Source organism: Rousettus aegyptiacus, unplaced genomic scaffold (genome assembly GCF_014176215.1).
Source record: "Rousettus aegyptiacus isolate mRouAeg1 unplaced genomic scaffold, mRouAeg1.p scaffold_m13_p_10, whole genome shotgun sequence".
In the NCBI taxonomy this organism is placed as follows: Eukaryota; Metazoa; Chordata; class Mammalia; order Chiroptera; family Pteropodidae; genus Rousettus; species Rousettus aegyptiacus.
In genome coordinates this window covers 36,367,298-36,394,474 of record NW_023416285.1, presented here as the reverse complement: position 1 = coordinate 36,394,474, position 27,177 = coordinate 36,367,298, and the positions used below count along the sequence as shown (strand labels likewise).

At 31.5% G+C, this 27,177-nt stretch overlaps 1 protein-coding gene and 1 pseudogene across 3 annotated transcripts in view; both read left to right on the top strand.

Moving 5' to 3' along the window:
- GRID2 (glutamate ionotropic receptor delta type subunit 2) overlaps positions 1–27,177 on the top strand; it is a 1,244,053-nt gene that overhangs the window by 938,450 nt on the left and 278,426 nt on the right. For all 3 annotated transcript variants that reach the window (XM_036227700.1, XM_036227697.1, XM_036227699.1), the window contains exon 11: positions 17,015–17,327. In XM_036227700.1, coding sequence (XP_036083593.1) covers positions 17,015–17,327 — 313 coding nt within the window. The remainder of the gene's footprint in view (positions 1–17,014; positions 17,328–27,177) is intronic.
- Positions 25,879–25,997, top strand: LOC118609107 (annotated as a pseudogene).

The following is a 27,177-nucleotide window of genomic DNA, read 5'->3' as shown; positions in this document are numbered from 1 at the left end:
ATAACTTGAGGATATATAAATCTTAAAATCCACTGTTGGCTATTGAAATGCCATCTATTACCTAGATTTTCATCTATCTCTGGTCATGGTTTGGGGATAAAATTAATGAGTAAGATAACCTCCAGGTATAAGAAAGAGTGCAGATTTGGATGAGGATATTCTAAACAACTTTTAAAGAGAATTTCAACCATAAAATTCTCTCTATATATATGGATATAATCTTAGGGCATTGTGTTTAGATCGATTGTTCATTTTTATTTAGAATACACATTTCATAAAATAATAGTCTGTTGGTCTGGACACTGTAAACAGAAATATGCCACAAGTGAAACAAGATATTAAACATTTATTGTGGTTTTGGAAGACAGTTGATGTAGTAGAGAATACACCCCTCTTCCCCTGTATTTTTGCAGTGTTGAGTACTTTAACTGCTAAATACAAAGGTTAACTTTAATATTGAAGAGAAATAGCAACTTTATTACAGCATCAAAACATATTTGGAATCTTTAAAAATTCACTAACATTGAGCAGTGAATGTACCAAGTGAATTTGCATATTAAAGACTAATATCCGAATGAATATTTTGAAGTAGTCATATCTTAAAAGAGAATCAGGGGTCTACTCTTGGCTGCTATTTGAATACTTCAGATTTCAATTGTTTTAAGTATTAATGATTCACAGCTTTTTCTTTTTTTTTTCTTTTTTTTTTTTGTACTTTGATGATGTTATAGTGACAGGCTTTAAAATAAGTAAAGATTTCCCTGATTAAAAGATAAACAAACCACTACACACCCAACAAGACTCGGCTGTATCAGGGGAATGGGGTGACCAAAGAGGCTCCTGATACCTGTGTGAGGACCTCCAAATGTATCTCTTACTCAGTTTACATTTCACTTAGTACTGCACAGAATCATTAGAACAGCCACTATACTTTCCCTTCTCATAGAGGCAAACTGTTTCTGAAGCTAGTTCTCTCTCATTTACAGGAAACTTACATTTCCCCCCTGTGGATATTTAAAAACATCTATAATAGCAATCTTAAGTGAATTCTAGAATGATTGAAATTTTTACTGTAATGGAAATAAAAATTCACTCAATTCTATTTATTATCCTTGGTTTGCATTTTATTGAAATGTGGATTTGCAGTTTGGGTATTTCAGGCAGAGATTGCATTTATGTGTTTTGCACATAAGCAGCCTTAAGATGACTTCTCAGAAAGTTGAAAAAGTCTGTAATGACCAAAAATACTCTTTCTGATAGTCCTTTACTTCGAATATGGTAACATTCTCTCTTGGGAATTGCAGAAATTGCGTTATCTTCAAATCTCTTTTAATGCTGCAGGATAATGGCTGAACTATTACAATTTACATATAACTTTTAGCTTGCTTCTCACTCAGCATTCAGTAGGCAGTTATTGGTGCCTAATGTATACTAGCATTGTGGGAACTACATAAAATTTAGAACACAGAGTTTTTGTTCTCTAAGAGCCAGATAGCTAGATGAGTGGTAGAGAGGGATGGGGGAGAGAGAGCTAGAGAAAGAGTTAAGATAGAGTGTAGAGAGAGAGAGAGAGAGAGAGAGAAAGAATATCCAACATTTTCTTCAGTCCCAAAGATTTAATTATCTATAAGTAGACCACTTTTGAATTTGCTTCTTCAGCCCAGACTTCCCCCCATGAGCCTCAGACTTATATTTCTTGGTACTACTTGGCATTTCCTGTTAGATGCCTAATGGGTATTTCAAAGTGGAATTCTGATTTCAACACCACCTCACAACCTGCTCTACCCACAGCCTTCTCTGTCAGTGTGTGGCTCCTCTAATCTTTAAGTTACTCAGTCATAAATCTTTGAATTATATCCTTTACTCCTTTTTTCTCTGTTATACTTCATACACTATGTATCAACAAGTTAATATGTCTATAAAACTGGAATATATCCTAAATATGATCATTTCTCCTCACTGTACCACTACCCACAATGCAAGCCACTATTTTCATTTGTTCGTTTCAGACTATTTGCATAGCCTCTTAACTATTCACTATGCTACTGCCTTTCCCTTCTATAATCTATTTTATAAAGCAGCCAAAGTGATTATTTTAAAATGTAGGTCAAATCATATTACACTTTCCCTATGTTTTTCAGTGTGAAAATTATTAATATTCTTATAATTACTTATAAAGCCTTCTATGCTTATTCATACACATATAACAACCAACATCATATCCATTAATCTCTCTCCTAACTACTTCCCTAGTGTGAGTATGGTTTAGGGGCAAATCAGAAGTCAGAAAAATAAGAGTAAGAATTAAAAAGCACACACACCCCAAAAGAAAAATAATAGATAAATACTAGTATGTAGTTAGGAGAATGAGATTATAAAGAAACCATAAAAGCAAAAAGGTTATCAAATTTGGCAAGCTCAATATGGTGATGAAGGCCAACTCCACAATCATTTGCCTTTAACCTTGTGCCAGCTATACACCTTCTCTGAGCCTCAGATCTTAGTAAGCTTTGTCATAAAATCAGACAAAAATACAAAGAAAGGGAAAATATATTTTAAATATTATATTATAAATAAACATATTATAAGTATATATTTAGGCTGAAATAGAAAAGCTAAAATTTGGAGACCAGTGAAAACTAAATTGTATCTAGAACAACATTAAAATTTGATCATTATATGAATGGGTATGGTGGAGGGTAGAGACAGCTTGTAAAGAGAGACCTAGAAGGGATGGCATGTGGTTTCTGGCAAGAGTCTTAGAGATAAGACTAAGAATAACGACATAGAAACTAGGCTAATAACACTGTTTTTGTTACTATGGTTGTGTCAGAGATAAAACATCTATTGAAATAATGAAAAATACTAATTTCTAGAAATATCAGTGTGGTAAGCTCCAGAAATACTTTGTAATTGAATGTAATCTAAATTTTGAAATCAACTGATAATTATAGGCAAGAAAAGGAAACAATCTAAAAATACTTCAAGAGAAAATGATTAAATTTATCAGAATACCATCATAATCAATAAATATTTATTGAGTACCTACAATCTGCTATCTATGTATTGAAAAAGGTGACAATAGTTGTTACTGTGCATGTTAGAAAGACTGAATAGCTGTGTGCATATATTACTTTAAGATTATTATATTAATTATATTATATTATAAGTTTGATCAAACTTTGGGAAAAATATATGCATGTGTATATATAAAAATAAAAGAGAATCTAAAAGGACTTACATCAATTTGAAAAAATGGTTACCTATGGAGAAATGGGGAAAACACTGCTAATATCCTTAAATATCTATTCCCTCTTTTCCTAGTAATATAGCTCCAAAAATATAGCCAAATACAGGCTGTCCACAATATGCACTTTCTGGCTTCTCTCTTGAGCTAGTATGGCCATATGACTAAGTTCTAACCAATGAGAAGTAAATAGAAGTATCATGTGAAACTTCTGGGAAATGTTTTTAAAGAGAGGATTCATGTCTTAACTCTGATCCTCCTCATTCCTCCTCTTTGTAATGTCAATAGAATGCCTGGAGCTCAAAGGATAGCAGAGCGCAAGAGAAAATGAATCTGATTCCTAACACTGGAAGCTTTCACAGCCATGAGACTGTCAGCCCTGAAATTTCTGTTATGTTGACATGTAAGCCATTTGGGGCATTTCTTTTACTTGGAAGAAGAGAATAGGTTGATTTTATATAATTTGACCATTGAAAAACTAGAATGTATCTGTATATTGCTTTTAAAGTTTAATCTTTAAGTTTATTTTTAATCTTAGTTTTACTTCCCTTTGTTTATAGATGACAATTTTATTAGCTAGTGATGCAGTATATTAAAGTTTTTCTGTTTTATTTTTACAGTGTCCCATCTTCCATAGTGAGTTAAATGAACTCATATGGTTTAACTTATCTGATAAATTCATACATTTCACTGGAAATCCTAGTTAGAAAATTCCCTTTCCCACATTTTTAACAGCTAAACCTTAGAAAATGTAAAACTTTATGGGTATTTAACAATGTTCAATGATTTTCCATGCTTGAGGCCTACCAAATATTTCTCTTCTTATATCTATACTGAGCTCAAAAAACATTTTAACAAATTATTTGTTATAGAAAGTTTAGGAAAATTTGAGATTTTTATTCACTTAAGATGTTGAAGCAAACATAAACATCTACCTTCCCATTTTTAGATCTCAAATGATATGACCAAATACACTTAACAATAGAGGAAAATTTAATATATTACTCTAAATTAAGGAAGGGTGCCTTCCATGAGCCAGAAATTATTTTCAGTAAAGTAAACTCATAAAAATTATAACTTTACCAGGTGACACCCCCACACACAAATTTTATTAATTGTATATTTGGTAGAATTAACAAATCACAACAGAAATAACACTGGAGTCCTGGCTAAAGTTGCAAGTCTATAGGTAAGAAGAGAAAGGGGAGGTGTAAGTGATTTCATAAAAAAGAGGAGAAGGAAGCAGAGAACATTTGTGAAGTAGAGAAAAAAAAAAAAAACCCTCAGAAAGACAAAGCTTAATGTCATGTATTAATGTACTAAACACCAATCTGGGACTTTGTAATCTACAACACTAGCTATGGGAAAAAGAAAAGCATTACTTCTGTAGAAGAAGGACAAAATAGAGAAGATATGTGCTCCTTAGAGTTGTGATGAAGGTAAAGAGGACAATAACAGAGGAAAATAAAGAATTATGAAGATACACAACATGGACCAACTCATGGCCACCTCACCCACAAGCATCCTCCATTAAAGAATGTTATTACACTAACAAAGTACTATTGAACTAGAAAACTTGTGTACAGTTTATCTGGGAATAGAAAAATAATTGGACAAATTTCATTCAAAACTACTCTAACAAGAAAAAAATGAGTCAATATATTCTGAATGTTGATCAAAGTTCTCGTCACATAGACAACCACCAAGCAAAATGAAATTGTAACATAATACTCCAAACAGAATTTAATGTCTCGGATTAGCATTTGAAGTTTTTTAAAAGAAAAACAAATAATCTGAAATTTAAAAGCTAATCATTGAAATAACCAAAATGACAAAGAAATGCAACAATCTCTTGATTATATTGAAAACAAAAGATGAAAATTATAAGACAAATTAGAGGTTGCTCAAAGGAGAATAGATTAAATTACTTTGAAGAAAAATAAGTAATAATGAAATAAAGACATAAAGGGTTCAGAGTGAAAGAATCAAAGTGGAAAAAAAGAGTAGAAATATAGGTATACATATTTGAAGTTTATGAAAAAGAAAAAAAGTCACAATGATGCAATTATTTAAACCTACAATCTAAGAAAACTTTCTGGAAATAAAAGAAAAATGTATTTAGTGTTCCTAGAAAAGCTGATCCAGGATAATAAACTCTAACCTATAGCTTAGTAAAATTATTAGACTTAAAGAAAAAAATCTTCAAGATAAAAAATCAAGTTACTTTTAATGGTAAAAAATTCAAATTACTATCAGACGTCTCAAGAGCAACACACAAAATAAATTAATAGTTGAATGATCATTTAATATATTTAGTTGTAGAATTGATACTAAAACAAAGTAAAAAGATAAATTAAATATTAATATAAAATCATATGTTCTAAAATGAAAGTAGAATATCATTAACTATAATGTAGGGAATAAGTAAAATTCACAGATTTTATTTAAAACTGAAAAAATATAAGATAAAAAGTTAAATAGAAAAAATGGGCAGTAAAGGCATTATAAACAGTACAAATATAACCCTAACTACTATAATGAAAGTACAAACCTTATAAATATCAAAAGAAAAAATAGCAAAGACAAACCACAGGGAAAAACACCATAAATATAACAACATTCACACAATAAGAAATATCATAAACAATAAGACACATTACATATTATATATATAATATATATACATATATATGCACCCCTATATATATTATATATACATTATATATTATAACATATAATATATATAAATATTATATATAATATATAATATTTATATAATATAACATATTATATATTATATATTATATAAATATTTATATATATTATATATATATCAAACATGACAGTGATAATACAACATCTTAAGTACACATGAATATTGACTAAAATAAATCATTAAGTCTCATAGAAAACACAAGTTCCATTGAGGGGATATGTCACAAACAAATTTTTCTGATCTAAATATAATAAAACTAAAAAATAAATAAATAAAAATGGCTTACCATCTGAAATTAAGAAAGCCTTCTATTAAATGACTCTTGGGAGAACAGAAAAATACAGGCATAAATTACAGAATTTTTGAAGTAGTGGTAGTGAAAATACTACATATTTGAATCTGTAAAGAAAATTTAAAGGAGTAATTCGGTGTCTTAAAGATTCATATCAATAAAAATGAAAGAATGGAAATCGATGTATTTAATTCCATCTCATAAAGCAAGGAAAGTACAATCAATTTTAACAGAAAAAAGATAATAAGGAAGATAATAATAAGAATAAAGGGAAAATGTAATAAGGTAACAGAAAAAGATAGGTTAAATTAATAAATTCCTGTTCTTAGAAACTATCAACAAAAGAGGCAAATCTTTAGCTAATCTAATCAAATAAAAAGTAGAAAACTGGCCAATTCCCCTCCCCTGATAAAAAATTATCAAGGAACTCTCACACAGTAAAGAACCAGACCTAGAGTGTTTTACAGGTGAACTCAACTAGTCATTTAGAGAACAGAGGTTCCAATTTTATTCCAGATTCAAGGAGATTAATAGACATAGCACCTAAATACAAGGCTTGATCCTGGACTAAATTGTTAGAGTACAGGGTGAAGGAACCATTTCAAATCAGGGGAGAAATTATCAATTCTTCTAGAACAATATTGAGGTAGTGGGCTAATTATTTTAGGGGAAAAATAGTTACATTCATACCACATTGATTCTGGAGACAACCTGCCTGGATTGGAATCCTACATTTTAACTTTATGACCTTAGGCAAAATTGCTTAATCCAGGGGTCCCTAAATCCCAGTCCACTGACCTGTACCAGTCCCTGGCCTGTTAGGAGCAGACTACACAGCAGGAGGTGAACAGCAGGCCAGTGAGCGAATCTTATCTGTCTTTGCAGCTGCTCCCCAGAACTAGCATCACTTCCGCAGCTCCACCTCAGATCATCATAGGAGCACTGGTCCCGGGTACCAAAAGTTTGGGAACTGCTGGCTTAATCTGTCTGTATTAATTTTCTTATCTATAAAATGGAGATAATATTAGTATTTATTTCACAAAGTGTTTGTAGAGATTAATTAAATTAATCATTAGAAAGTATTTAGTGCATGATAAGCACTATATAAGTGTTAAATAGGAGTGGTAATAGTAGTAGTAAAATATTTTTAGTATTAGTCTGAATTGCACCGTTAGTTGCCTTATCACGTACTACGATATAATCAAATTAATACCATTCTTTCAATGAGCTCACAAATACCTTGCACATAAATATTAAAGTAAATATATAAGAATGTTAAGGAAGTTCCAATAGCAGTTGCCTTGTTGGGATTTGAATGTCTTCATTATAATTTTTGTTCTTTTAAAATTTTCCAGAATTATTGCATGGTCTTAATTTCTGAATTAAAGTTACTTTAACAACAATTTCATTGGTTCTACCTGAAGATTTATTCATATCTTGTGATATATTTGAAAAGTAACGGATATTGTGTTATGTGTATGTAATTGAAATAAAATATTAACTTACAACAGTGACATATTAAAACATAACCATGTTTCTTTGAAAGAAATACATATAAACTTGACTTTGAGAAATTTAATAACTTATAATTAATTTCAAAATTTGGTCATTTTTCTTTGCCTCTGTACTTTACATTTTAGTTTCTCCTGTGAATAGTAATAATATGTGCTATATTTACTTGAAAAGTTCTGTTGAACCTTTAAAGTCTTTAGGCATCAAGTCTTTAGAAGAAAACATTTATATTCCTATAGTAGCAAGCATAGGATAATCATACAATAAGGTCTTAATAATTTTTAGTATTAAAATTTCAAGTTTAGATGAGACCTTATATTACCAATACCAATCTCAATTCATTCTTTGTACATATCAGTACAAATTTAAAATGATGAAGGTTTGGTTACTTGCCCAAAGGCATGTTATATACTATTAATTGAAGATGTAAGACTTGAATACATTCTCCCTTTTTTCCTTCTGCTTTTCCTTACTTCCGTCCTTTTCCATCCCTGCTTCATCCTGTCTTCCTCTTTTAGCATTTCTTCAATGACTGCTTTTCTCCAAGCAAACCTAGAATGCTTACACTAAAACATTATTTGAAGACCAAATGATATAAAATGATATTTAAAAAAACTGTCAAGAAATTTTAAAAGTCTATAAACCTTTAGTTCATTCTTATGAACAGTAACAGAAGGATATTATGGTTTAAGTAGTTGAATAGGCGGAGATAGACCTAGTGTTTATTAAATGTGTGCCACAACTCTTTAATAACTAATTTTTTCCACTGTGTGCAAAAAATCTTTAAGGTGAGAATGATAAGGAGATAAATCTTAAGATAGTTGAAACTTGCGATAGGTGCTTTTAATGAGTTCAAATTTCTCGGTCTAAATGAATGATATCCTACAGGGGAATGAATGCCTTTCCTGAAGTGATATGTGAGTTACTATAAATAATATGTATGAAACATGAAAAACAGAGATGTTATAGAGTTAGAGATTGGCATATTCAAAATTAGTAAAAAAATTATTCTGACAAAGCACCAACATTGATTTTATTCTGATAAAATTAAATAGATTATAAATCAGACATGTTGTGAATAGTAAAAAAAAAAGCAGTTAATTTTCTTTTTTTAATTTTTATTTTTCAATTAAAGTTGATATTAAGTATATTACTTTCACAGCATAGTGTGTAGATATTTTTATAATTTACAGAGTTATCCCCCCAATAAGTCTAGTACCCACCTGGTGCTATATATGGCTATTACAAGATTGTTTACTATATTCCACATGCTGTACTTCACATCCCCTTAACTATTTTGTACTTCTTAATCTCTTCACCTTTTTCACCTAGACCCCAACCCCCTTCCACCTGGCAATTACCAGTTTGTTCTCTATATCTATGAGTTTGTTTTGGTTTTGTTTGTTCATGTATTTTGTTCTTTAGATTCCACATATAAGTGATATTTATCTTTGTCTGACTTATTTCATTTAGCATAATACCCTCTAGGTCCATCCATATCATTGCAAATGGTAAGATTATATTTTTAATGGCTGAATAATATTCCATTGCATATATGTTCCACCTCTTCTTTATCCAGTCATCTATCGATTGCTTCTTTATCTTGGCTATTCTAAATAGTGCTGAAGTGAACATAGGGGTGTATAGAACTAGTATTTTGGGGGTGTTTTTTTTTTTTTTGATAAATACCCAGAAGTGCAATTGCTGGGTTATAAGGTAGTTCTATTTTTAATTTTTTGAAAAACCTTCACACTATTTTCTATAGTGGCTGTGCCAATTTGCAATCTCACCAGCAGTGCACCAGGGGTCCCTTTTCTCCACATCTTCACCAACACTTGTTATATGACTTATTGATGATGCCCATTCTGACAGGTGTGAGGTGATATCTCATTGTTTTAATTTTCATTTCTCTAATAACAACTGATATTGATTATCTTTTCATATCTCTTAGCCATATGTATGTCCTCTTTGGAGAAATGCCTATTAAGGTCCTCTGTCCATTTCTTAATTGGATTGTTTGATTTTTTTGGTGTTGAGTGGTAAGCATTCTTTATAAATCTTGACTATTAACCCATTATCAGATGTATCATTGGTAAATATCTTCTCCCATTTAGTAGGATGTCTTTTCATTTTGTGGATGATTTTTTTTGCTATTCAAAAACTTTTTAGTTTGATGTAGTTTTATTTGTTTATTTTTCCTTTTGTTTCCCTTGCCCAAAGAGACATTCAAAAATATATATATATTACCAATAGCAATGTCAGAGAGGTTACTGCATATATTTTTTTAGGAGTTTTATGGTTTTAGGAGTTTTTGGTGCCAGTGCTGAGCCTGTGACCATTAGCAAAAGTCTCAGATCACACCAGGGCTAGCTGCCACCCACCTCAGGATCGCAGTTCCCTGAGATTTGTTCAAGAAATACTGCAGCTCAGGCCAGGGCTGGTATCTGGAGCTGGTTTCTCAGCCAGAAAAATGCCCCCAGAAATTTGCAAAGTTGCAGGGGCAGGACCCAGGGACTCACTAGGGTGGAGTGAATAGATTTCACCAGGTTAATACAGATTCAGATTTGGCTATGTTGTGGGGAGGGCTCAACACAGGCAAGATGGTGCCTGCCTATAGGCAGCACAGGAGGAAGGCTCAACACAGAGATAATGGCAGCTGTCCCTCCAGCCCTCACCTGAAGGCAGACAACTCAGTCTTTCAATATATGTCACTGGCACCTCTTAAGCTGCTGTCCCTTCACTGGAGTCCACAGTGAGTGACTGCGAGGAAGTGAGTATGTGGGCAGGCCTTTTAAGGAGACATCTGGGTTTCCAGCAGCCTTCCATCTCACCCAAATGGTTGGATTCCTTACTGATTTTTACAGCTAGATTTTCTGGGAACTGCTCTTGCCAGAACTGAAACCCTGGGCTGGCAAGCTCTGTTGTGAGGTAGGGCCCTCACTCCTTCAGGGGGACTTTAGCCTAGATATCCCTCTTGATGCTCAACTGCTACACATGAGTGCAGGACCAGACTATTTTGCTTCTCTGCCCCTCCAGTCTCAATTTGGCCTCTTCTTTACAGCCTTATTTATAGGAGTTATGTTCAGCTAATCTTTAGCTGTTTCTCCAGGTTGATTGTTATAATTTTGTTGTAATTTAAATGCCAACACTGGAGGAGGCAAGCACGGCATTTACCCCGTCATCTTGACCAGAACCTCACTTTCTTTTTTGATACTATTAGCTATTCATGAAAAGATGAATATTGGATCACACATATATTTCAAGTTTGATAGTACCTTTTACAAAGCACTGAAAAGCTATATGGAAAAACCTGGCTGTGTGACAATATAGTAAATAATACTCATAGGTGATTATAAAAAAAATCTAGAATGTTAACTAATGAGCTATCTCTGAAGGGCGTAGAATTTAAAGGCAATTTGCAGTACTCTGAACTTGCTCATGTATTTTTCTCAATGTTTTACCAGCAATGTGAATGAAGAATTAAAGGCCTGCTTCTCAAACTTCCAAAAAACTCAAAACTAGTAGAAAAGTTGGTATGATGGATGATAAGTAGTGATTCGAAATATTTCAGGCATGTGAGGGATATGAAAAATTGAAGAATAAAATTGATGAATCACAAATATAGAATTCAACATTTGCTTTAAAATCAATTTCACAGGACTCATGAGGACTTCTAAATTAATAGTGTTTCATTTAAAAATATTTAAAAAATTTATTTGACCTTAAGTTTAGTATAAAGCATTGTTGTAATTCATGTAATAAAAATTATTCAGACACCAATTTCATTTAAAATATATACATATAATATATATAATATATACAGTCCATATCAGTTGAGAAAACATTGATGAATTAGATTATGTTCATAGGAGAATTGCTAGTATTTTGAGGTATATGGAAATCATATCTTGAAGAAAGTGATTGAGTAAGCAAGTTATTTTTAGGTTTAAAATAATATTTTCAAGAATAAGATAGTGATCATCAAGTATTTGAAAACTTGTCATTGGTCAAATCTATTAAATTAATAGTGTGATAGACAGATGACCCTTAATAGATGATACAGGGCAGCAGATATCAATTAAGTATAAAATAAAAGCTTCATAATAACTCAACTATTTCCAATGAAAATTGTTTATCTTGTAAAGAGACTATTGCATTTGTTATAATAGCAAATAAATAATGTTTATAAACATATAATAAAGCACTAAGTATACAGTAAGCATTAAATAAATGCATAACTATTTGTATAATTAATATAGTATCCTTAGCATTATGTTCAAGCATAAATTAGATTATTTATTTGATATGATCACTTATTTCAGATTAAATTTAGAGTAAATGTTTTTCACCTTTTTTAAGTTTAAGCTTTAAAATTTAATAATCATATGGCTTATTAGTCATTCCCCATTGTATTATCCATCTGTCTCCTTTTCATGACTTGAAAGACTGCAAATCTTATATCTCCTTTCCAAGAAAATGTTATGACTGTTGTAATTAGAATAGTTTAAAAAAATTACTTCTCTCCAGTCTTATTGCTAATTTAATAGCAATTAAATAGCAGTCTTATCAAAATTTAAATCATCACTTTTACATTAAACATTTGACATATAAGATTTTGCAATGTAATAAACCTATTATAATAAACTTTTAATTATACTAGCTAATTTCAAATCACATAAGTATAAATATATTGATAAGTCTAGAACCTTGTTTTAATTTTTGAAGTAATTCATCAAGATAAAATTTCTTATCACTGCTAAAAAACTTCATAAAATTTTATATCACCATTTTCTTTTTACTCTTTAAAAATTATTCTCTATTGGGAATGCTGATAAATAGAAGAGATTTATAAGAATTGGCTAATGAACATCCAGTGAATGTTCCATTTTTATTAATTTGTATGTGAAGCAAATATTTATTGATCATGAATCTATGACAGACGATGTTGTGATAGGTACCAGGAATCTGTCAAGTTAAAAAAAAAAAGCAGTCACAATTCCTGTCTTTGTGGATTTATAGTCTAGGAGAAGAGTTAGACATTATTAAAAGAATCATACAGATATGTTTAAAATTACAACTGTCATAACTGCTAGAGAAGTGAGGAATATGGGTTTGTGATAGTGTGAACGACAAGAATTATTATTATTATTATCAAAGAGAATCATGGAAAGCTTACCTGAGGAAGTGATAATTGAACTGGATTTATGAATATAAGTAAGACTTTACTTGAAGAAGTTTTGGTGGTGTCAATCCAGCAAGCAAGAATAGCGAGTACAACGACCATTCATCAGGAAGAAATGTTGGAAACAAAAATGGTTCAGTATGAATATGTTTAAGTAGGTTGGGGATAGTCTATCTAAAGATGTATATAAACTATGTTAAAGATTTTAATCTTTTTCTTAAGAACAAATCCACGGAAAACCTTTCAGCTGTAGCAGGGGACAGGATCACATTTTCTCTACTGAAAGATTCCTTTTGCTGCAATAGGGAAATATGAGAAGAGGAAAGGTAGATTTCAGATAGATTCATAAGGAGCCTAGGAAAGCAATGATGAGAGCTATAAATAGTAGAGTAGTGAATGGTTATTAGGATTGCCAGGAGGTGAAATCAATAGTGACAGATGAGATATAAGGCATAAGTTACCAATAAGACTTAAATTAAAAAAATAAATAAATCATCGAGGCAGGAGACATTGAAAGAGGACTGGTCAGATTTGAATATCATGAGTATGGTCTTGGTCATGTTAAATTTGAAATGTTTTTGAGACATCTAATAGAAATGTCAATTGTATTGTTGCATAACTCAGTCTCAACTCCCGAGCTCATATCTATATCTAGAAATACAAATTTGTAAATCATATATGTAGATGGGGACCATGGAAGTAATGGATGTGAATGGGATTGCTTAGGCAAAGGATCTCACATGAGAAAAACCCCAAATACAGAGGACTGTCAACATAAACTTGAAAAAGGAACTGAGAAAGCAGCTTATATCATGCCATGAAATCTAAGGAAAAGATTGTTTATGATGGAAGAAACAATCATCACTGTCAAATGTTGTCAGTAAGCCTAAACAGATGACCACTAAATTGTAGTGTCAAGATTAAGATGTGCTATGTCCATTGAGTAGTGTCAAGATTAAAATGTGCTATGTCCATTGAGTAATGAGTGTTCAACAATATGGGTACTAAAGAGTCTTTCTGGTGTGACTGAGAGGTGTGGAAATAGAGACAAATCTTTAAGAAAATTGACTATGAGAGAGAGAGAGGGACTAGATAGTAATGGGGAGTGAGTGATCATAGAGAATAGAAGAAAAGGCTTTTATTTTTTTTTTGTTTTTCTTTTACTAAGCAAGAGTTAAAGACTCTTTTCATAGGAAATCTACAGTTTATAGAATGATGTTAAACATATAAGAGACAGGAGTTTAAGTATCTGAAAAGGTCAGGATTAGTTGATAAGTTTACTGATGGAGGGTTGCCTCTGATAGAAAAGAGGATGGCTTCTCTGTTGCAGATACAGATTAAATAGAATAGGCTGGAATATAGGTTTAGAGATAGAAAAAAAATGTGAATCATAATCTATCTTCTATGTTCTCTATAAAAGAACAATAGAGGTTATCTTCCAAGATTTAGGGGGGAAGTGAGAATATTAAGTTTCAAGAGAGTAGAGATTTTAAAAGTCATTGTAGAAACTGAGTAAGCAAGTTGACCTACTTATATATATACACACATAAGTAAATAGGCAAGAAAGAAAGAAGAAAGAAAGGAAGGAAGGAAGGGAGGGAGGGAGAAAGATAAAGGTAGGAGTGATTGTCTCTGATCATTTCTGGTTGTTTGGAGATATTCAAGAAGTTTTAGGATCATCTTTTCACTATTAGGGCTTCTTGGCTTTTTTTTTTTCTGTCTCAGTACAGCTTCTCTAATACAAGTAAGAATTATCACATACTCATATCAAGCACCATGATCTGCTGCATCATTGATTCTACAGGATGGAGTGAGGCACTTTCCAGAGAGGGGAAAATGTGTATGCATGTGTATGTGTTGTGTGTCTGTATAAATGTATTTGTGCCATTTGAAAAAGCCTGTTGTGTGATTCTGATATACCCTCCATGGGGAAACTGGAAATTTTCCTCAAGAACAGGATAGACAAGTATTAAAAGTACACCAGAATTTAGGAAGTTCTCCATATAAATATGAGAAGTAATTATTATGTTTAATAAATATTTTAGCACATACAATTAGTTCCCTCTTCCAAAAAATAAAAACACTTTATTCCCTAGATATTTTTCTTTATTTCATTCTAGAAATTTATTTTGTAATATATACAAATATATATTATGAAAATCAGTATATGATAATTCCAATTCATAATTATTTACATATAAAACATTTACTATTTATCAGGAAAACATTTATGAACATTTACAAATATTTAATCAACATATTATCAGTAAATATTTCCTTAGATAGAATTTTCTGACTTTAGCTGAATCATAAAATACTTTGGGTCATTAGTGCATCAATTAGTAAATTACTGATCCATAGTACATTTATATGCTGAAAAAGTAAATGCACCTTCTGAGAGCCTAATTGAACCTTGGACAATTATTTATCCACCATTAGGATTACAACAAATGCACCCACTTACAGAACTCATACCAAACATAGTTACATTTATTTCATAAGTACATAAACTGAAGCTCAGAAAACATAGGATTAGGAATTAAGGATCCAGGTTATATTTTCAATTTGAAAAGACCCAATTCCTGATATCCAGCTATGAAAGCAGTAATAATTATTTCTCTGAATGTTCATTTTTATATAGTGTTAGGAATTTTAAGACTTCTCAGTTAATTCTAAATTTATAGTACTTATATTAATATGGCCTTGTTGCAATGTAATAGTACAATTTTTTAAAAAGCAACATATCAGATTCTTTTAAGGTAAATATTGTACTAAAACCAGTTACCTTAACTAACTACAATATAGGAATTTAGAAAATGATTTCTTGCAATGTGGTAAAATGGTTATGAGCACAGACTTGGGAGTAAAAAAATATACAGCTTTAAATGGCTTCTATACATATAAACTATAAGAACTGAAAATGCATGTATGTGTGTATGTATATACACACACACAAATCTTAAATTTAACTAGAATAATTTTGTGACCATTACTTCAGAGATTAGACTTATCTAAGTTAGTTGTTATACTTAGTATGTTATTTTTCATTTATTTTTGTCCCCAAAAGCAACAAAATTAGTTTCTATATTTGTTCACAAAACAATACAAAAGAAAAATAATGAAAATCTTTAACAAATAATTTACTGTTGTTTGTATTTATCTGGAAGAAGCTTCCCACAACTTTAATCACAACCACAGATCATTATTTCAAAGAAGATGCCGTCTTTTAGATATTTAAATATATTTCTCATATCATAAAATTTAAATTGGAAGTCATTTTTTCTGTGCTCTCACTGCAATTCTGATATGTGCTTTAAATAAGTAAAACAGCATGTGCTGTAGTTTTGAGTGCTATCACTCAATCTAAGGAGACAAACACTGAAAAGAAGGGTTATTACTCCAAGAAAAATTATGTCTTCTTAATATTTAATTGTTCATTTAAATATTTCTGAGGTTTATTCAATAAAATCAAGTAGAGACCTCTGGCATGTGACATAATAAGTTAGTGCTGTGTGACAAACTCTAACATGTTTAGAGCTCAGTAACATAAATTTTGAAGCAGAGAAATCTAAACCCAGGATAAAATGCTATGTTGAGTTTTTAAAATAAACTACCTAATAATTTTACATGTCAAGGACACATTGAATATCTAAGGAACATTTTCTTAGAAAGACTTATTTAGAATAAGTTTTGCCTTTTCTACTGTGTTAATAATGGCTTTGATAAAAGGACCCCAGGAAAAAAGACAATTTTCTTCAGGTGTTATCTGTGTCTGAAATATTTGTCACTGATTTTACATACTTATTTCACTGATAATATGAACAAGGTAATTCGTCTCACTCTGGTGGGGCAAGATTTGCGGTAAGTAATGCAAAATTCATATGTGGCTCTCCTCTAGGAAGTCTCTGCAGTGTGTTTCAGTTTATATATATTTATATATATGTAAAAAATACAAGATGTTGCATGAGGCATCTATTTTTTTTTTCTTCGAAGCAAGCCAAAGTGCCATCAATCAAATTGTTTTTCACATTGTTAATGTATTTTTTTTCTCTTTCAATTTCTCAGAGAGCCGACATAGGGATTTCTGCTTTAACCATCACCCCAGATCGTGAGAATGTGGTGGACTTTACAACACGTTATATGGACTACTCAGTGGGAGTACTACTTCGAAGGGCTGAAAAGACAGTGGATATGTTTGCCTGTCTTGCACCATTTGATCTCTCTCTATGGGCTTGCATTGCTGGCACAGTCCTTCTGGTGGGTCTTCTGGTCTACCTCTTGAATTGGCTCAATCCCCCACGATTACAAATGGGATCAATGACTTCTACTACTCTCTACAACTCCATGTGGTTTGTGTATGGATCCTTTGTGCAGCAAGGTAAGGAGAAAAAAATACATTTCCCTATGAAGAAGGAACATGATGTTTTAATTGCCATGATTTTAAGAATGTGATGTTTCTCTCTCTGACATAAGATGTAAGTATTCACAAAGGGCTTCTCAGCAATGCTCAGAACAGAACCTTTCTCCTTTTGTCCCAGTGGATTTCGAATATTGCAGGTTTCCAGCAAAAAAAAAAAAAAAAAAAAAGTTTATCATCTTTTGATGTAAGTTCTATATCGTCAACAAAGCCAAAAATGAATGTCAGAGGTAAGGTTCACAAGAAACTCAAGATCCTACCCAAACTCTGACATTCTGAGAAATAAATTTACTGGGATGAAACTACTCACTACCAGAGCAGATACTGTTTAATTATTTACATGTGTATGAGATATTGGGCTGTGATCTTTGTTCAGTGACATTATTTCATGTATTAAGAATATTCATTGAGAGTGAAAGGATATTAATTAATTTAAGATTATAAGACATTTTGTATTTTACCTTTTATTTTAATATATAATTTTTACCAGTGATTTAGGTACAATTTTATTATATTCTAAAAAATGGCTTTGTTTTGTTATTCATTGTTCACACTGCCCTACTCTTTCAACTTGTCTAATTAATTCTTTGACTCTCACCATTTTAAAATAAAATAATATTTTTTGAACTTCTTAATCGAGACTACTGCCATCATGGAGAATGAAATAATTAAATACTTAGAGGATTAATAGTTTCTCGAAAACTTGTCACAGGTCTTGAAGAGAAATATGTGTCATGGTGCAGAGACTTTATACTTTTGCCTTAATATTTCTAACTCTCAGTAGTTGCTGTGGAATCTTCTTTATACTTTTGCCTTAATATTTCTAACTCTCAGTACTTGCTGTGGAATCTTCCATTAAATTTTATCCTTTCTATTCTCAATTAATCACAAGATTTGTCTATACTCTTATTCTCTACTTTTTCACTTCTAACCTATTTCATCAACCTTTGTAAGTATGTTTCTCCCTCTATCTTTCCATATCAGGAGCTCTGACTTAGATTATATCTATCATAGATATTTTTAGTCCATGCATTATTCAAATATCCAGTAAATATTTCATCCACACTATTTATTTAAGTAGAACTTTGCAAGAGCTGTTTTTTGGGTTTTTTTTGTGTTTTTTGTTTGTTTGTTTGTTTTTTGTTTTCTTTTTTGCCATCATTGAGCAACAAGTCTAGTGGGACACAAAGATATAAACAGACTATTACAATTATGAGTAGAAAGTGTTGTGATAGGGATAATCATAGACTGTTAATAGAACATTGAGTTAGGGAGGCTCGATATATCTTAATGTGGCAAAGAAGGCTTTTGAATTAGTATTACATAAACACAGAAACAATTACCTATTTAAAGAGCTTGTTGAGTAAGAGGATGGGAAAAAGGAGATCTCAATAAGTAGGATAGAATTTAATATGAAGAATCAAAAGAGAAATTAGGATAGGCTATGCCAAACAGAGCTGGTAAAGATGAGGATGAAGATATATTTTTATTATGAAGAGTTTGAACTTGATCCTTGGGGAAATAATCAGCTATTTAAAGGTTTTAAATAAAGAAAAGCATGTTCAAATTTGTACTGTAGAAATATTTTGATTATAGTGTGGAGAATAGATTGAAAAAGGGCAATGTGGAAAGTGAATCAAATTTTAAGAATATCATAATAACTAAATAAAAAATTGGTGTGGCTTGTACAAAGGTAAGGTGGCATTGGGAATCAAGAGAAGGATATTGATGAATTAGAATCAATAGAACTTGGTTAATTATATAATAGTGTGTAGATTGGTACTGAAAGAGGAAAATGAGGCAAATTTTTATCCTAGGTTCACTGAAAAAAATGAACAGAAAGAACAAGTGTAATGGGGAAGATGGTACATTCATTTTTAGTTTGAGGTATCTATGAAACATTCAAAGAGATGTTTCTAATGCTTGTTAGTGGTTTGCTATATTTATCAGAAGCACAGAACATACATCTGGGCTAAATATGTATTCAAAATACAGATTTAGAAGATATTAGCCATGGAAGTAAGATCACATAACGTAGTTGTTCTCGCTGCATACTGCTGATTGAGGATCACTGGCCAGAAAGGGCCTAAACAGAGCTCTAAGAAAAGGAATGGGTAGAGGAACTTTCAATGGTAATTGATAGGGAATGATGAGAAAAATGCAAGTTCCATGTATATATAGCATGCTGTGCTATACATACCAAATGAAAAGCCAATATTGAAAGATGAAGGGTTTGGTCATCTGAGTTAAACATTTTAAATAATAGAACAAAATGAAGACTTGAAAGATGTTTCTTGGAGTTAACAGTAAGCTTCTCATTGGTAGTGTTCCAGTGACTATAGATACTTAATAAATTCTTCCAAAACCTACCAGTTCTGTGGGTCAGAACTTTAGACATAGTAAGGAAGGCTTGTCTTTACTCAGTGATGTCTGAGGTAATAGCTAGACAACTCAAAGTCTGGAGATTGAACTAATCTGAAGGTTTATTCATTTCACTCACATGTCTGGTAGTCTATGATGGCTGATGTCTGGTAATTGATGTTGGCTGAGGCCTGGTAGCCTCTATTTTCCTCCATGGTCTGTCTTCATGGGACAGTTTGGCTTTTCTTACAACACCATGGTTGATTTTTCCATAGAAATTATTCCAAGAAGAGAGAGAAGAGTCAATGAAACAGAAGAATTTTGTGGTCCAGTTTCGGTATCACAAACTTGTATGATGGGTGATTTCCTCTTGCAGGGAATGCCCTGGTTGTGCCCATCTCATAGCTTTGTCATGAGATTTAAAATGGTTAAAAATTATGAAGTTCTTACATAAAATAGTTTATATAAATATTACATAAATGTTTACTAAATCAATTAAAAATAAAAACAAATTAGACTCAGCAATAGATAGTTAGGCACATGAAAAATTGATAACAAGGCAAATTGTTTTAAATTACTGGCACGATAATGGTAGATTCTGGGGTATACGGAGCACTAAAAAAATAGAAGGACCAATAATGAGAACCTAAAGGAGAAAAAGACTGGAAAGTAATATAGGAGTGAGAGAGAATAGAGTCCTTGATAAGGTTAAAGAACAGTGGAAACATCAGTGTGAGAGAGTTTGAAGTTTGTATTTATAAAATGGGACATCTGAGCCTAAAATTTTTGAAATGGGACCATAGAGGAAAAGTTATAGGTATATGCATGTGGATTCCTGAGGTTAAAAGTTGGTGAAGGACTTCAAAGCTGATCAAGGAATTGAAAGCCCAGAGAATTAGATGGACCACCTGTAATGATTTCAGCTTGAAATGGAGAGAAAGAAAATGAGCCATGTATCAAAGTTGTCAATAAATGAGAAGAAAGAATTAGGATGTTGATAGATATGAGCATTGACTAGAAGTAGGTGGTAAAGCTAGATTTAATCAACTTCTCTTTTCTTACTTCTTCCCATTCCATCCAGTTCTTTACATGGTTTTAATAACCATCAATACACAGATAACTCCTAAATCTATATTGCATACTTGAATTTTATCTGCGTATATCCCACTGCTCACTAGACCACTCTCCGGGTATACCAGAGTCACCAAAAATTTCAACATGCCAAAAATTGAGTTTATTTTACACTTTTAACCTTTGTAGCTTCTCATATTTTCTATTCCAGTTGATGCATTACCAATCACTCAGACGTCTAGGCTCAAAACTTTGAAAATGGTTTGATTTCTTATTCTCCTTCCTATGCTTATTTTCAACTATAATCAACTCCTATGAATTTACCTTCTCAATATTTCTAAAAGTAGACATTTCTTTTTGCCTAAAGAAAGAGATAAGGCATAGATTGTTACCTACATGAGGCCTGCTTCACCTCTCATCTGAACTATAAGAATCTTATAACAAGTCTTTTTCAATTTTGTCTCTTAAAAATGTATGTTCCACAAACTTGCATATATACCCAAATTACCACTGTCATGGAGAGTTTACTACATAATTCCCTTTCTTTACATATTTTTCGGCTTCTCAATCTCACAGTTTAAAAGTCTGAGTTATTCAGAGCATAACAATGTTCCACAATGTGGTTCTTTTCTAGTCCTCAATTCCAACCTCTTACCATTTATGCCTCAGATTTCATTGTCCAATTATTACAAAGTATTTTTCCCTTGAATGCAAGGCAAGACTGTGTCATGCCTCTGCCTTTACTTCTGCTCTGCCTTTATTATCTGCTTAATTTCTATTCCCACTCTCTGATTTCATACGACTAATTCTTATGTATCCTGTAATTCTTCCTCTGATCTTCTTTTGCTGGGATTATGGACCATCTTCTATGCTCCTTAAGATATATATATATATCAACTATATTGTAATTGCATTTCTTTTTTCATTTGTCTCCTGAGTTCTTTGAATATAAGGCAGTATCGTATTTATCTCTGTAGTCCCTAGGCCTATAGTTTAGTGTCTTATACATATTAGGTGTTTAACAAATGCAGACTTATCAACTAAATGAATAAATAAATGCTAAATACTTAACTAAATCAAGCATAGAATTAACTGCAATATTGTGTTAATCAGATTATAGTTTGCTACTCAATGACCGGAAACTCACTAAACCAAACAGGAAATTATTTGGAATGTCTCTACTGGTATATTTTACCAAGTTACTAAGATGAAAAACTTATAAATAAGGTCTCTGGTTGGTTGAACCCTTATTCTTGAGGATGTTGATATGCTTATGGGTTAGCTTTCTGATTTTGTTGTCAGGTGGCGAAATTTAAATGTTTTAGAGCACGCCCAAGAGAATAAATAAATAAAATTACTCATATGGTTAGTATGCTTTCCTAGTTCTGTAAACATGAAGCAGATATCAAGTTATAAATATGTTAAGCACCTCTCAATTCCAATTGTGCCCTTAAATAATATTTGCAGCCTGTAGGTTGATTGTACATTTGTGAAAATTCATAATGATGGATAATGATGAATTGCATATGATTAACTACTTTATCTTTGAAATGCTCCTATTTTTCCACTTGCTAACAATGAAAATGTAAATTCATTAAAAGTTAGTGAGAGCATCTTTACATTTTGATTAAAAATAAATTAAGAAAAGCCTCATAAACTCTATGAAAAAGAGAATCAATCAATGACAGTGTCTATGCATAGGCCATGGAATTGAAATTGCTGATAATTTCTGGTAAAAATATAATATTTTAAGAAGAAATACAGCTAATATTTCAAATTCACAGTCTTTATTGAGTCCATAGACCAGACTGAATAGGGATAAAGAGGTATTTCCTATGTTATTAGATAGATTTCTGAAAAAAAGATTTCATGGACAACTCAAAGCAGAAAGACATTAAATATATGTGAGTTGTTTACTAATCCTTTTTTTTTTAATCTGTAACTTCAAAGCATTCTGGAAAAACAGCTCAAGGAATCCAACTGTGCAAAAGCAGTATGGTTCTTTATAGAGATAAACAGTACATCTGTTTGGCTGGAACATTAAAGCTTGTGAATTAGATAGTTAAATGCATGAATGAGAGATCAATTTTATGTAAGTTTTATTATCATTTTCTATCCTTCCTATCTCCATGTCTACATATATCTCTCTGCAATCAACATACTTTAAAAAAAAAAAACAACTGGGGTTTGAATTTTGAAAAATCATTACGTTCAGTTTATGGACAGTGACTCTTAAAATCACCTGGGCCATCGAGAGCCTTTATGACCTGTGCACACATGTGGTTGTACATAATTTTATTTCTTTACTTGAAAAGGGAAATCTCAGAGTTCACCTCAGATAGTTTTGTCTCAGTCTATGAAGTACAAATATTTACAGTCATGTCAAATATTTGAGCTATCATATATGTTTACTTACCATCAAGCATTTATTAATACAAACTATATGCCAGGAACTGGAATTGCAAAAGGAAAACAAGGAATCACTTCATTAACTGGAAGTATTTCCTGGGTATACTTCATGCCAGGCCCAACCTAGATGTTTTGAATATGATCATAAATAAGAAAATTTTGAAGGAATATTAGATACCATGTATGTGGGCCATAGCTAAATTGAGACCAAATAAACCATGTCTGATGAGAGGGGCAGACAGAATTATTGGAAGGAGTAAAGAAAGAAAAACCCTTTAACTTTCTTAAAGATTAAATAGCGCCACAGATGCTAACGATGAATGGAAAGGGGTCTTTAGGAATAGTAGATGGTAATTTGATCGTATTGAATTAAGCAGCAGAAGAGATTATTGTTAAGAGAGCATCTCTTTAACACTTTATATAGGAGAATAACTCAACAAGAAATCCATTTCAATAGCGTAGGTATCAAATATATGGAATTTACCAACATCCTAGTCACAAAACCTCAAAGGATTTGTCTTGAAATGCAGTAGCTAAAGCCATTCCTTTGTAATATTATCTGATATTTCACATTCAATTTGGATAAAACAAAAAAATGATATTTACTAGTTCTGTTGTTTTATGACCCTAATGAACACCAGGAAAATGAGAGTAATTCCCAGTGACAGGTTAACTGGACTATAGAGACAACTTTCTTTCAACAGTCTGTTCTTACAGATATTTATTCAAAAAGGCTCTCAGTAATTTTTATTTAGATTTGAACAACATCTCTGTTGTTGCTAATTATGATTGGCAGTCCTTAACAAAGAGAGTGCCAAGCACTCTGAGTGCTGTCACATCCACTTGAGAATTTCCCTATGCTGATTTAATACATGACAAGGTGCTCATTTTCTTTCTTTTAATCATCAGAATTCATCACTAAAGAAAAAAAAAAAAGATGAACTTTTATGCTTTCACAGACTGTTCAAGCTCTTTTATTATAGGTATGGGGAGCGAGTAATTTGTGTGACTACAAAACAATGCCATGATATTAAGATGTGAATCCAGTTAGCTTACATCTCCAATGAAATGTAATGAGCTCCTAAGTAATTATTCTATGAACGATATGCATGCAATATGCCCCCTGAATTTTATTTATTTTAATACCAACTATTTATGATTTGAGCCAGAAAATCCTTTCTCATGCTGAACTGAGCTTTTTGAGAGTTAAAAGTAATCAAGGAACATGAGACACAAGTCAGGTTTCTGCTTACAAAATGTTTATAAAACAAGAACTTGTATAAACAACATTTTCTAGACTACTCAGAACTACTTATGAATACATACAATAATTAAAATCATTTCACTAATTAAATGAAAGTTTAACAAAGTTTAACAAAGACAGTTTTTTAAAATTGAAAGGTAAATTTAAGATATTCTGATTTGATTTTTCTTTTTTCCCAAAATTCTATAAGAAAACATTTTAAAAATTATAAATTTAAATGATAGAAAAAACAGGTCCTTTAATAGCATTGACGTCTTAGTAGTATTCAGTGTTCTTACAGTACCATATTACAATATTCTTCAGGTTAAGTAATGAGGACAGATATTACTGAAGAAACATTTATTCTACATGTGATTCAGGATTGATCAAAGTTAAAGTATTGGAATCAAGAGACTAGTTGATGGTAGAGACCATCAGTTTAAAATACAAATTTGGAAATTCAATTTTTGTTTGGCTAAAATTCATTTTCCCCCTTCACCTATGAATAGGTAGTTAGAAGTTTTATAATAATGGTTACATTTCAGAAAGTATGGGAAACTGACCACGGTTTCAAAAACAAAATCAACATGTTTTGTAAATTAAGACTTAGCATTTAACCTAGCTCTAAGATGCATGTTTATAAGCCAACTATAGTGCACATCATGCTGAGTTTATGATTTGTACCTCTAATTTACACAAGTAATGGGTAATAAAGTCCTGTGATACCTTTGTTAAATACCCTTAAATGTGGCACAGCCTTTATTTTACAATTATAAAGCAGATAGTTTCAATATGTAATATAAAGTATAAATTTACATTATATACCTTATCATATACATCAGTGTCTCTTATTTGTAAACTGCATTTCTTGATGGCAATTGTTCTTTTTTGTATCAAGATTTAACAAAAGACCAATGCATGACCTACTCTTTCACATAAAATGTGGACACACAAAATTGCTCTTTGATTTGTGGCTGTGACCAAAATTTATAGTCTCTTTACATTTACAACTCTGTCTTTTAGACTCTAAATTAACAATCCGTTAAGGAACCTACTTAGTTTGTTCTGTCTTCTAGAAGTTAATGTTTATATCCATGTTTAAGCTCTACTTTAGCATATCCTACAAGTATTCTTCTGCCTTTACTTTTTTAAAATTCTTCGTTTTCTCAGAAACATTTGCTTGGATACTAAATAAGAATTATCTATCTAGTCACAAGGTGAGTAGAACAGCATAGTATCTCTCTTCATGGAGCTTTCAATGTACTCAGGAAATGAAGTAGTAAACATGTAGCTCCATCATAGAATCATAATTATGCTGACAAAAGCATAAGTTACTATGGGCATGGAGTTTTCATATATGTTGCTATTTGGCACATTGTAATTAAGTCATATACATAGCAACTCATGACCGATTAAGAAAGGAATACACACTAAGGCCATGCTACCTTGAATAAGCTCAATCCCATCTGATCTCAGAAGCTAAGCAGGGTTGGGCCTGGTTAGTACTTGGGTAGGAGACTACCTAGGAAGACCAGGTGCTGTAGGTGTAAAAAATAAATAAAAAATAAAAAGAGATTGTAAGCTAACAAGGTCCTTGCAATCTGTGAGGTCGACCAAACGTTGCCTTGCCTAAAAAAAAAAAGAAAGAAAGAAAAGAAAAAAGAAAGAAAAAGAGAAGAGAAGAGAAGAGAAGAAAAGAAAAGAAAAGAAAAGAAAAGAAAAGAAAAGAAAAGAAAAGAAAAGAAAAGAAAAGAAAAGAAAAGAAAAAAGAAAAAAAGAGAAAGGAACACATACTAGGCACCAATTTTTTACCTAGTGACAATGGAAGAAATTAGTTGTCCAATTAACTCTTGATCTTTGCTTTGTGATTTATTATCATATTTTAAAATTTTATTTTAGCTGTAAGATTGTATGATTCTATAAGTATCTAACTGAACAGCTTTTTAATATCTGTGTTTTCTCAAGAGAGAGCTCAGTTTTAAATCCTATATAATCTAACACTTATCCACTATGTGACACTGGACAAGTTTCTTAACCTCTAGGTACCTCAGTTCTCCAAATAATAATTATGTACTTCATTGGATGTTTGAAAAATTAAGAATTCACAATATAAAACACTTAAAACTGTGTGCATGACACAAAATAGGCACATAATATTATAATTATTATTTCTTCACCATTTTTGCAGGTCACAGCAAGAAATGGAATCAGCCACATTGTTTAATATTTTATATACTCATTACCTCACAGAATGTTAGCATTATGTTATGAAAGTATACTGTAATTAGGCTTAAGAAAATGTATTAGGAAAACTAATGAAATAGCTAATGAAAATGCGTATAGTAAAAACTACATGCTAACAAATTTCATTATAATCTTGTCATTCAACTGGTTATGAAAAACTGTAAGAATATTTTTCCCTATATAAGCACATCATTACCACATCTATTTGTAATAGACTATAACACAACATGGCCAAAGATGCAACAAATTAATGAACCCAAATTGAATAGAAATATAAGTTTTGACCCAGGAAGCTTCTAAATTGTGGCTCTGTCTGTCTTATTTGGAAAAATGTCTATTCAGATTCTCTACCCCTTTTTAATCGATTTTTTTATATTGAGTTGTATGAGTTCTTAATAGATTTTAGATATCAACCCTTTATCAGATAACCCTTTATTAGATATATGATTTGCAAATATTTTCTCCCATTTAGTATGTTGCTTT